The sequence below is a fragment of the Megalops cyprinoides genome, chromosome 2 (assembly GCF_013368585.1).
Source record: "Megalops cyprinoides isolate fMegCyp1 chromosome 2, fMegCyp1.pri, whole genome shotgun sequence".
In the NCBI taxonomy this organism is placed as follows: Eukaryota; Metazoa; Chordata; class Actinopteri; order Elopiformes; family Megalopidae; genus Megalops; species Megalops cyprinoides.
This window is the reverse complement of record NC_050584.1, coordinates 26799132-26812464: the sequence shown is the minus strand read 5'-3', so window position 1 is coordinate 26812464 and position 13333 is coordinate 26799132. Positions and strand designations below refer to the sequence as shown.

Genomic DNA, 13333 nt, shown 5'->3' with positions numbered 1-13333 from the left:
TTAATTTCTCAGAGTTGTACTGAATCAGCTTTAAACATTATGCCAGGAAGCTTGACAGCTAATGGCTAATAACTCATTTGTCTTAAATGTCTCTCCTGACTTTGCTTAAGTTTTCTCACTCCTGTTTAGGTACATTGCTGCGGTTGTGAAAGCAAATATGCACATAAAATCATGCCTGGCACTGATCAGTTTGCCTCCATTGGATTTTGATGATGTGAAGGTGATATTTCTCTGACTTTTAAGTTCTACTAGATACTGTAGCAAAGTGAAGACCAAACAGTCATACAGTATACCTTTGAGGTATTTCACATAAACTGGTAAGTTATTAACAGTGTAATATAATATTATGAATATTTATGGTTATCCATAATCCATATTCATTTATTGTGATGTCATTTATTTGGCTGGACATGTCAGGCATATATCCATTGGAACAGTTCTAAAAGGCAGCAAAATCAATGCTCTCCAACGGTCCAAACACAAACTTTTCCTGGGTTTGGGTTTATTCCAAGAGTAATCCTGGTTTCCTGTTCAAGTTTTTTTTTTTTTTTTTTTTTGGGGGGGGGGGGGGGGGGGTACACATGGGAATTTCAGTTTGACAGAAAATCCAGCTTCAAAGCCAAAAATTAACATTCAGGATGCCAGAGGAGGGAACAAAACCGTGTTATCGAAACCCTTTCTTCAGTCCCCCCCACTCCCTCCCCCCACGCCCGCCATATTGCACTGTTAAATTCAAGACAATTGCCGTATTGCCGTAATAGCTGTATGAATAAAACATTTTGGTACCTTTTTTCCATGAAAGCAGACAGGTGAGTCTGCAAATGAATGGCATCTATTACCCAAAAAAAGAAAAAAAAATCATTTTGTAACCTTATTTTGGGACAGTCATTTAAGGGACATCATGAAATAGATCTAAACAAATATAAACAGTTGATTTCAAATCCCATACAACATGAATGAATGAATGAATGAATAAATAAATAAATAAATAAGTAAATAAAACAATCTAAACCAAAGCATCAGCTTAAATAATTCAGGAAGAACGCAACTAATGTCTATAATGGGTTAGCCTTCAGGAATCCCATTAAGTGCCAAATATCAGTGTCATCTGCTGTCAATCAACGACTCTAAGCAAATCAAAATAATGTGCTGCCCATGGGGAAAACCACTAGTGATTGGTTCAAATTACTGAGCCACTGATGACATGTAACAGCTCTGCCCATTCTGGGGTTTGTGAACCCTCACTCTGCCACCAATAGATAAAGAGCCTTGCCTGAACATGCAGTCACTGTGACCCCATTCATTATTTTGACTCTGCATTGGTTACAGATCCCCTACCACTACTCTGACAACATACTACATTGCTACTGCATGCAGCCCAGACATGAATTCTGCTTCTGTAACTTTCGTAACTCGAGGGTTTCTGACTAGTCACGGCAGCTGCAGGGAAATGTGGGTCTATCAGGACAAAAGAAACCCCTACTAGTTCTATCTCCCCATTTTCACATGGTCTTTGTGACTACACACACAGAAACATGTTATAGAAATCCATCCGGTTTATCTAAGCATGATTGGTAAGTGAACATGACACTGCTATCCTGCTTAGCTGACTGGACAAAACATAAAAAAAACAAACAAATGAATAAATACCATGAAAAGAGTAGACCACATAAAGCTAACTTTCTCTGTTGAGCCTGTTGGTAAAGAAATAACTCACACCCTAACAATCTTGTACAACTTCATCAGTTTAAATCAGGGACAGTTGCTCAGGTTCCAGTCAGAGAGACTGCTGTCAGAGCATGCAAACAACTCCTGTGCTGCTGTTTTAACATGCATCACCCAGGTGTAATTAAACAACAGAGCAATTTTACACCTGGATGATGGTCTTAAAAGTGAGACACATGTTTTGCATGCTATGAAAACTGCAATGACAGATTGGTGTTTTGCGTAGGAAAACTGCAGTGCCAAATGCACAGTAACCTGATGCTCATAATGGGTCGTCTCTGGTGAAGCCAAGAAGATGCAAGCGGAGATCAACGAACGAGAGAAGATTCCAAAACCGACACAAATAGTGAATGAGGGAAATAATGCAAGCAAGACCTTTTCTGGGGAGATGTAGTTATAATCACCAGATTGATGATAAAAAATAAACAAACACCTCAATCCACCTCAGTCCCTGCCCTCTAACACCCTAACACTACTTTACATGTAGTATTGTGATAGGCTTTGGATTCTGTGATCTAGTGACTGATGTATGGTATGAAGATGGTATTCTCTTGTCTAGTCTGGTTGCACAAGTTGACTTAGGGTAGGGCTTGAATAGTGTTATGCTCACACTCACTTGACTGGGAGTGTTGTTAGCCTGGTCTGACACTGTTGCTCACTCAATATATGCAACGTGCTTTATACATACAATGTTAGAGATGCAAGTGGGACACTCAGATGGATATACAGAGAAGCTGGGGAAAGACAGGAGTATGACACATGTGCAATGTGTTATACAGCACAGGTCGTATCATACATTTTTACATGAATCAGAGCTATGACACAGAGGCCAGACCGCTTGAAATACTGCTTACTCTCTTGTGCGCTGACAAAGCCAATCTTCTTATTTTGGTGTCTCTCTTTTTATAATCCTTTTCTTTATGTCAGCACTTAATAATAAGTAGGAAAATTCCTGAGAAATCTCTTGATAATGTTTCACATTGTGACATACTCTTCAGCTGAACTTTTAACAGGATGGTATTAACAGAAAAATATCCAGATATTTCACTAGTTTAAAAGTTTAATTGTTCTTGTTAAAGTGAAGATGCCACAGCTGAATGAGACTACACACACACACAGGCAAGACTATGAGTCCTTTAAACCATCAAATGAGAGAATGCAAATGCAAACGAAATCAGTCAAAACAGTGTCCATCCAACAAGCTGGTGGCAATCCAGCAATAGATACATTAATTGACGTCTGAGTATTGAATTTTCACCTCAGAGCTGTACACCAGCAGGTTTTCCTGATGAAGAGGTGTTTTATATAAAACTGTAAAATGACTGCTTCAAAAAACTGCTATTTTCTTCTCTTTTTTATTCTCTGAAAGACCTACATGCCCTAACAATGAATATGTAATTGCCTTTTTTTTTTTTTCAAAATGCATGTGAAATACATTTGTTCATTATCATGATGTACTTCTGGTAGTTAATGGGAAAAATATACTTTATGAATAGTGTTGCATGCATATTTGCACCTAATTTAGTTTTAATGGGAAATAACAGTGTTTCTCAGATAATTTAATTTAACAATTTCAGTAACAGATTTCTTTTTTTCTTTTGGTCCTAAAGAACATTGTGTTCAAAGAATGAATGCCTTCTATTACAACATGTATATTAAACAATATTTATGATAATTGAATCATGATTGTAATTACGTGACAATTGTGAGAATAATTTTTTGTGTGTATGCATGTCTGCATTCCGTTTTCAGGACAACAATGGCTTTTTGCTGATAAGAGAATTGTATGATTAGGCCCCATGGCCAAGTGTATGCTTGAAACCCACCAGTATCTACAGTAGCTATTAAAACCCATCACCATTTTCACATTAACCAATGCACTCAGCTTATGAGCTACTCTTTCTCAATGATTTCATTTGCGTTGGATTTGTTTGTGTACCCCCACTGTTTTTTATATTGAGCCATGTTCCAAAAGTTTGTGACATAATTGCTTTGTTGATGTTGCTCTCCGGTTCTTTGTGGGTTTTGTTTTCATGATTATCCCACAATTGGATCTTGTGCATCCTCAACATTTCTTAAACCATGATAATGAACATGGGAATAATACTCACTTTTCCTCATTTTATTAAGAGCATATTGATGGTGATGTTCTTAATACAACTATTTTTGCAGGCTTACTGGGAAGAGATGGAAAAGCAACACCATGGGACCAGCACTGATCTCAGCAATCTATCCAAAGAAATCAAGTATGTAATTGACATAATCAGCAATAAACATACAGTACCATGGTAACACTCCCCAGTAATTCCAGTGCAAAAGGAGTCAAAGGAGGCCTTAATTCAAGCCATTATCTGGAGAATGCACAGAATCATGTTATTTACTTTTGCAAAGGGCAGTTTTCACACGGCATACCATCAAATGACCAATCGGCTGGTAATTCTACACTTGAGAGAATGTGCCTCACCAAGACCTCCCGGAAAATTGGGCTCTAACGGCATCTCTCTCGCCACCTGCTTAACGCCAAGCATAGTCAGAGGTTGGATTTCACCGGCAAATCGGTGACACTGTCCCTTTATGCAAATCAGGAAGAGGGGCTCGCTGTTGGCATCGCCACCTCTGACAGCGAACACCAAAAAGCAATCACGCGTTGCAGAACATAGGTGTCTATACTTTGCATCACGTTAGGTTTGCAATGTGGTATGATGTCATACGTGTGCCCAGATACAAACTGCACACACCTGCATGTGGACCCATTTCAGAGATGCTGGTGGTGTTACAGGGCTTTTAAACGGGTGAGGCTGAGCTGCAGAGCGTTTCTCGGCACTCTTTTCCTCTTCCTGTCCAGCCCCTCTAATAGAGCATGACAGGTGTGTCCAGCTTCTATATAGTTCTCTGCAGAACTGAAATATCATTCCAGTGTGGCGGAGCACTCTGGAAGGCCAACCCACAGCTCATCATCAGGATTTGTGACTGGCACTCCAGTTTTTATTTCTCCCACCGGGACCCCAGCCTTCTTATTCGCTTATTCCCCCTCCCCGACTCGGGGAATAGGATTTTTTTTTTGCCTTTCTGTCTTTCTCAGTCAAAGGGAGATTTGCCCTCCCCCTCACACCCCCCGTCCCCTTGCCTCAGTCTCAGCATCCCTTGTCTGGACTTGCTGTTCCCGAAAGGTGTTGGGTTTTGTGTTGATGCCGCAGTGGGTTACTTTGTGTGCATCCCTATAGCATGGACAAAGTGTGTTTCATTGTGCTGCCAAAAAATTCTTTTATGGGGGATTAGTTGAGAGAAAAAAAGAAAAAAGAAAGGAAAAACACACTGGCTGTCTTGGCATGGCACTCTTGGTGTTGTAATATTGCATAACATCATTAAAGAAATTAGAAGAAGAAGAATAACCCTCAATTTTCTTTCACAAATGTTCATATATTATTTAAATGCATGTATTTTATCTGGTTAAACAGCTGTACAAATGTAAACATCACATTTATCGACCCCAGCAAGTCTCTCATGTCCAATAAGTAAATGCAAGTAAAACTAAATGGCCAAGGCATAACACATCTTTTTTAGACAAATCAAAGCTGTTTCACAGAGGCCAAACCGCTTGAAAAGCTGCTTACTCTCTTGTACGCTGACAAAGCCAAGCTTATTTTGGTGTCTCTCTTTTTATAATCCTTTTCTTTATGTCAGCACTTAATAATAAGTAGGAAAATTCCTGAGAAATCTCTTGACAATGTTTCAGAATGTGACATACTCTTCAGCTGCTCTTTTTAACAGTGCAGTATTAACAGCGAAATATCCACAGATATTTCAATTATTTTGAAGTTTCATTGTTAAAGTGAAGATGCCACAACTGAATGGGACTACATGTCCACAGGCAGCAATTTGGCATCCAGCGGAAAAACTTCAGCATTCAAAAGGAATGGCACTAGAAAGCAGGCCCCTCCCATCACTGTGATTCTTAGGTCTCGCAACTTTTAATTAAGCAGAGAGAGGGGGAGAAAAAAAAAAGATGAATTCGGACACCGACGATTAATCTTCCTTAATCCTGGCCTAATTAACACCGGCCACTTCACATTATGGCCGCATTAGGACAAAGTAAACCGTTCGCGGGCCCGTAATTAAATGTTAGGCGGAGGGTCTCGGCAATCGGGGGATTTCATCTTTTCCAATGCGTGCATCCTATTAATCTCCTAATAATGTTTGTTCTCAAAGATGTGTTAGTGTATCTTCTGCTGATTTTTTTTTTTCCATGTGGCTTACGAACTGTTCCAATAATAATAAAAAAAATCTTCAGAGAGTTCATCTCCAAAGTGCTAGACATACAAAAAATAAATAAATAAACAAACAGCTCAGCAGTAATAAGTCAGCTTCCATTACCTCACAGACTATGAAGACTTAAAGTCTGAATGCAAATGGAGAAAATTTGCCAGCAGAGAGACTTAGTAATACGCCTTTATGACATAATAAGTACTGCATGACTGCTATAACTGGGAGCTGCTCAGCTCCCTTTCCCTGGAATCTCATTAATGAACATAAACAGAATCACCCTTTTCATACCATCTTAGAGACGCTGCAAAACTTATACCTTCTGTCCAAGATACAGAGAACTAATCCCCATCTTTGTCAGCTCAAGACAGGATTGTGCTTAAAGGTCCGCCCTGTCCATTTTGCCGTTTGTCCAGAATAATGCTGTAATAATTTGGATGAAAACATGGTCAAAAAGTAATGATACCACATCACCTGTCTTTGCCTTTCTTTGCTGTTTCACCTGCCTATTAAACACAGAGCAAGCATTAAGATCTGACTCTTTATCAGCACGAGGGTTAACTGCACCAAGCCTAAGCAAACTCATTATTCCTTACAGTCCTGCTAGACCCTTACTGTTTCAGGCAGCTGGTCTTCTGCTTAACTCCCCAAAAAAAAAACAAAAAAAACTTCAAAAGCGGCCTTAGAAAGGGATGGCTTGCCTCATTATCGATTTACCTCTATGCTCAAATCCTGATTAAAACCCAGACTCACTAGTCTTTCCTGGGGGCTAATGCCACCTTCCCTGCCATTGTGTGCGATGTTTGATCTGTAGCTGTTTCATGCTGTAGAGGTTTTCACATGTCACCATGATCAGGGCCAAATTATGACACTGTGCAGGTGTCATACCCCTGCAATAAGGCAGTTGCTACATGGGGGTTAGCCACTCGCTACATAGGGGCCTCTTATTCTTTCTACTTCTGCTTTCAGAGGACCTTTATCGCCAGATGCTGCTTGCACTGCACCTAGATCACAAGCTAGATCCAACTAGCAGCAGTAAGGTAAACAGGAGGGTTGCGTCATTTTTGTCAATACTCAATTAGGAATTTGTGATTAATGCAGGCATACGGGGTACAGCTGACATCGTAGCCATTCAGGATTTCCATAAATAATTGAGCCAACATTGTAAGGATATCAGTAACCAGTGTTCTTTGGGTCTCCATTTCACTGCTTCCAGGAATGACATGAGGTGCAGATATACAGGTTCTGTGCACTGGACTGTTATGCCCTCTTGGTCTCTTTGGGCTGTTATTTAAGGCTATTCTTTGCTGTGGTTTCCTAACTGGCCTCAGGACCTACAGTATGTGCTGTCTTTTTTGTTTCAGCCAAGTACCTTTCCACGGGCTGAACTGTTAATTGAATGCGAGTCGGGGCTTGACCATCACTCCGTAGGCATCTGCTGTGAGCCACATGAAATTTCAGGACTTTTACCATCATCATTTTATATAGCAAACAGGTACAGATAAAGACATTCACACTTCACTTTGCTTCTTTGTGTCAACTGGGCACTGAAACACAGTAATAAGTTGCCTAACGGATTCTAAAGTCTGGAACATTACATTCAGACCCATAGTGGACCCAGCTGAGATGGCTGCAACCAAATTATTAACAGCAGATGGTTTCAATGAAAAAAAACGGAAAAAAAAAATCAGTTTTCAACAACTGTGAACATTTGATAAGAAGCATGATTTACAACTGATTGGTTTTCAAAACATCGCAAATCCAGGTCAGCTGAAACAAAGTGAATTAATTAAACAAAGTTGGCACTAAAAAGAAATAAGGCATGCAATTCCCCCATTGCCAGGTTTTTGTGCCAACAGGAGAAATCATCACACTATCCCTTCCACTGTCATTTTTTATGATTATGTATTCATGTTGAATCCATTATTATAATTATTGATTTGTTCACCAGATGCCCTTGTCCAGAGAAACTCAATAGTTATATGAATGAATCAACACCTGCTTATACTTATTGTTGAAAGGACATTGCACTAATGTTGTTTACTAATGTTGTCTTTGCTTTTGAAATCACTGTGAGATGTGGTAAAAATTAATAAATAAAAATAAAAATAATAATAAAAAATAATGAGAAAAAAAACAGTTTTTATCACGTTTGTCAGAGCATCTGGTACTTATAAACTCTCATGATTTACTGATTGATTTTAATTGTTCCTCTCGTGATTAGGACACGCCGCATAGCAAACAGCGACCCGACAGTGCCAGAGTTCTACATGATCTGATTGGCTGCTGAAATCGTTAGTATGCAGTGGGAGAGTGACGGTAAACATTCTGTGCAAAGGGCGAGAGAACCCTCCACTGACAGTGAGAAGAGCATGGTGAGATGAATACCCATGTCAGCTCTGTGAAGACACCTTGCGTTAGAGGGTTATAAAACCATACTGAACAGCAGAGAGAGAAAGAGATGGAGAGAGAAACTATTGCATAACAGTAGCAGTTTTTTATTTATGTCAACCTGCTATGTGCTGATTGGTCATCTGAAAGCACAGTTCTGTCATGACCAAATGGGATTAAATGCTGGAATGAGGGGGCCACGTCAGTGATTATGCTGAAAAGTAAATACATACAACAGGGGAATGGAGGCTGAGGAAAGCGCTGTGTAGATTGTAGAAGTGTAGATTAGCCAGCTGTCCGTCTAGTACCGCATAGTGCGAAACTCAACGGATGGATCATTTCAATGTAGCGAAAATTGCGAAGCCCTTTTAATTAATTATGCGGTTAAGATTTCACAAAGATAATAACCACATGGAAAAAGTTCTCATACACAGTTCAGTGGTGCAAAAACCATCGTCACTGGTCTACAGAGATGTGAAAAAAGTGATATGGACAGATGAGTCATCCTTCACCATATTTCTCGACAAGTGGGTGAGTGCATGTGTGGCGTACACCAAGAGAACAGTATAGGCCTGAATGCTTGACCCCCTCAGGATCTGTTAGCTGTCCACACATAACATATACCATTTTGTTTAGCCCTGCCAATGACATGAGGAATTTGTGATACCCTTTTATATGGGGTAAAATTATTTTTGCTTGCTGAAAAAATGCGTTTACTTGATTGTCCCTCCAAATACGTCGGCTCGCTTATCTGTACAGAAACCGATAGCATGGATTTCCGGGGTTCTACACATAGGAACCCTGTCAGAGGGACGCTCCATTTCTTTGTAAAATGACGGATAAGTATCAGGTGAAAATGTGCTCAAAAATATTAAAGTTAAACAAAAGTGTTTCCTTTAATTGTAACAAACTGCAAACTATAAATGACTGCTTACATAAATATGTATATAACAAGACAAAACAATACATAACTATATAACAACTAAGTGATTGCAGTAAAATACATTTAACAAAAAACAAAACAAAAAAAAAAAATCAGTTCATGGCAGACAAATTATGGACCTCACCGGCTTGTTAATTAACCACAGACTCTGTACAGATAGCTTGAAGACACAAGACTATGTCAGCAGCGTACAATATCTAAAATGAAGGAACCATTTTTGCTTTCTAATTTATTGTATGACCCTGTGTTGCTCGATTGACTTCTGGCTTGATTGTTAATGATTTTCATTTTTGTATGAAATTCAATTCAGGACAGGCTTTTCTTTCAGAGTTTGAATATTTGACCAAAACACTAAAGCCCTGCAACTCAACCCAAAACCAATGAGACCTGTTGAAACATGTTAGGTTGGCGCTGGGGTTTTAGTTTCAAGACCACACAGACCTTTTGCAACACTTATTTCGGGTTTGTGTGTTAAGGAGTAGCTTCACCCTTAACAAATACAGGTTTGTTTTACTGACCACAAAACCAATAGACAGGCAAGCTTGTTGGATTGAGGCTGAATACATGTAATTTGAATCTGTATTCCTGGAGAACAAAATGTGAAAGCTAAGTGTAGATTTTAGTTGGCTGGCTGATGCATTTTGTGCTGAATGTGCTGATGAATATTTTTACATTTTAAATCCAGAAAAGACCTTCCACAGCTCTGCATTATTCTTTATAAGTGCTCTGAACAGACAGACCAAAAGCTGATGCCTTAGCTACAGTAAGAGCAGTTCATGAGGTGACCACGGTTCACTACATAGAATGAGTTAACACCATGAAACACATAACTGTGATGCTGCATACATGAATCTCAGAGAATATAACATCAAAACTATGCATGACTGTTTTTTTCAAATGTGGCACAGTGTGACAACAGCCAAAGGACCTTTATTGCCCTGGGAATATTCCATATTCCAAAAAAGAATATTTGTTTCTCGTAACAAAATGGTGACACAGAAGAAATAGTCCAGTCCTTTGGTATTAAGACCCATGTCATGACAAATACGACAAATGCTGTATGATATACTGTATGAGAAAGTTACTGCAAGATGTGAGCTTTTCCAAAATATCAAAAAAGTATCAGCAGCCTTTGAAAACATCATATTCTCTCATTTCAGCCCTAATTGATTGTCTTCCACCAAATCAATCAAATCAATCAATTTTTATTTCATACAAAGCCCTTAACAAAACCCATTTTCACAAACAGCTTCAACATTGCATTTCATAAATATAACCCAACGACTAATGGATATAGCCTAACCCAAAGGAATAAGGTGAGAATGGGATGGGACACCTTGCAATCATACATATGAAATTGGTTTGGTCTTGAGATAACCCCCAAAATAATCTCATCATTAAGGGAGACAGCGGAAAATTTCCCCTTGGTCCTCTTCTGCCTACTGAAGATGGGACTCAAAGAGCAAGTCTGCGTATGTACTGTGATGGATAATATAATTGACCCAACTTCAGTGAAAATGTGGGCCTAAGTTCATCAGTAGTTCAGAGTTGTTCCAAGCACTCAGTGTAATGTTTCTCTTTTTGCATAAATAAAACATTGCATATTTGAGAAGGGGACAGCTTGACTGGACACTTTGCACATCAAATTGCACAGAGCTGTGGCATGGTTCCCACAATGGAAAAAAGGACCAAAACTGCCACAGCACTTTACAAGATAACCACATTTACGTAAGAAATTGGTGCCGCACGAGAGCTCCAAATCAACAGCAACATGACAGATCTCACTCCAGCTCTCACAAAAAATATTAAGCTAGAACAGCTGCATAAGCTGCAATCCCTTTAACATAATATATGAGATATGTATCTTAGATCTGAGAGCCATAGATGGTGGTAAAATGATTTAGGAATGTTCTGAGAACGCTTACTGTCTGCTGGACTATGTCTAATCACCCTCCACTATCACCAATGACCTCTTTGTATACCTGTCGATGCCTGACAATGAGAGACAAATGTGACTCCATAATTTCTGTCATTTTATGAAAGGTTCACTATGGTATTAAGCAAAATTTCAATGCCAGGGTTTACTGCACACCAATTCACATCGCCACACATCCGTTCATTAATACATTGAGTATGTTTTTTCAGTCCTACTCTGAATAACTGCCATATAGTTTTTACTGGCCTGCAGTGTGGTGTAGTGGTAAGGAGCAGGACTCATAACCAGAAGATTGTTGGTTCAGCTCCCTGCTGGGGCACTGCTGTTGTACCCTTGGGCAAAGTACTTCATTCACAGCTTTAGTAAATATCAAGCTGTATAAATGGATAAAATTGTGAGTGAGTTTGTAAGCTAACGAGACCTTGCTGGCTGAATGAGGCAGCATATTGGCTAAGCGGTGAGAATCAGCTCGCACTTCCAGGAGGGTCGGGGAAGCTGTGTTATTTTCAGTGCGGTTCTGCTAACTCGATTCACCGCTCCGTCGCCTCTGGGTTGGTGGGTGAATCTTTTCCTTGTTTGTCAAAACAATGCATGACTCAATTTAGAGTTCTATTCCACAGCGTTCATCAGCAGCCCGAGACGTTCCATCACGACCAACCCCCAACCCCCCCCCCCCCCCACCATCCTTTTCCCTAAGACGACAAAGCAGAAAATCACAGAAAGTGGAACAGGCAGAATTTAAAAGGCTAAAGCCATTCCCTTCAAGGGACCTAGAAGGCAGAAAGAAGAGAAAATGGTTGAACTCATTAAGAAAGGACTTGATAACTCTATCAATTGTAAGTATTGTTTTGCAGACTGATGTCAGAAGGTCATTGAGACACTGCATGGGTGGGGGGGATCTGAGTGTGTGTGTATGCACATGTGTGTAGGTGGGTGTATGTGTGTGTTTGGGAGGCAACTCTTCAAACATTAAGCAAGTCTGTTTTCTGTGTTTTTTTCCAATACCCTTTAGCACATTGACCTGAAGTCTGCAAAGGGAGCACACTTGTATAATAACACCTGCTGAAAACATCCAAAGCAAAGATATGTACTGATCAACAATCAATGAACCAAGACCTACTGAACAACAATTAATACAAGAATATCTACTGAGCAACAACCAATAAACCCAAACCTTCTGAACAGCAATCAATATACCAGGACCTGCTGAACAATAATCAATAAACTAAGACCATATAAACATCATCCATTACACCAAAGCAAAAATCAATACATAAATATCTATTGAACAACAATACACCAACCCCTGATGAACAACAATCAAAATGCAAGATCTATGGAGCTGCAATCAACTCACAAGACCTATTAAACAGCAATCACTACACTGAAATTTGCTGATCAATACACAACAAATGCTGAACAGTATACCAGCACCACCATTTTTGCAAGTAAATCAAAGAAAAGAAATGCATCACTATATTAGGAAGACGGGGTACACTGTGATGCAGCCACAGAGGTAGGCCCACACAAGCGCAGTAAAGAACAGAGAAACTTCCTTACCTTCCCCACATACTGGGCATCCGGGCCTATGTGTTCTTCTAAAACAAAGAATTGGTTCCATATCCAGCCTCGCTTAGGCCGATGGTGCACCTCGGTCTCCCCCTCCGCGGGCCTGGTCTGGTTTTTGGCCAGTGCCCTCGCCGGCGGGTGGTGTCCTGACCCATAGCACCTCTGGACGAAACAGAGGCAGACCAGGAAAGGGCACAGGCAAGAGGGATTGGTAATCCTCATGGTGGACAACGGGCGTGGCGGCGGGGCCGGCGCCCCTGTGGCTTCGAGGGCGGGGGGGATGGGGTGGGGGAATCCTCCCGCTTCCGCGGTGGCGTGGCGCGGGCGGGGCAGGTGAGGGGGGGCAGGGTCACTAAATCCAAATTATGAAGCCTGTCCAGAGAGTTCCATTATGGTCCATGGTTCAGTTGCCCAGGAGGGGAAATTCCAAGCTTCATTTACATCATGGACCAAAGAGAGTCAGTTAAAAAAGAGTAGATAAATATTTAAATGTGTAAATAAATACC

At 40.2% G+C, this 13333-nt stretch overlaps 1 protein-coding gene across 1 annotated transcript in view; it reads right to left on the bottom strand.

Moving 5' to 3' along the window:
* LOC118770363 (cadherin-18-like) overlaps window positions 1–13049 on the bottom strand; it is an 86281-nt gene extending 73232 nt beyond the window's left edge. The window contains exon 1 of the mRNA XM_036517985.1: window positions 12819–13049. Coding sequence (XP_036373878.1) covers window positions 12819–13049 — 231 coding nt within the window. The remainder of the gene's footprint in view (window positions 1–12818) is intronic.
* Between the last annotated feature and the right edge of the window lie 284 nt (window positions 13050–13333).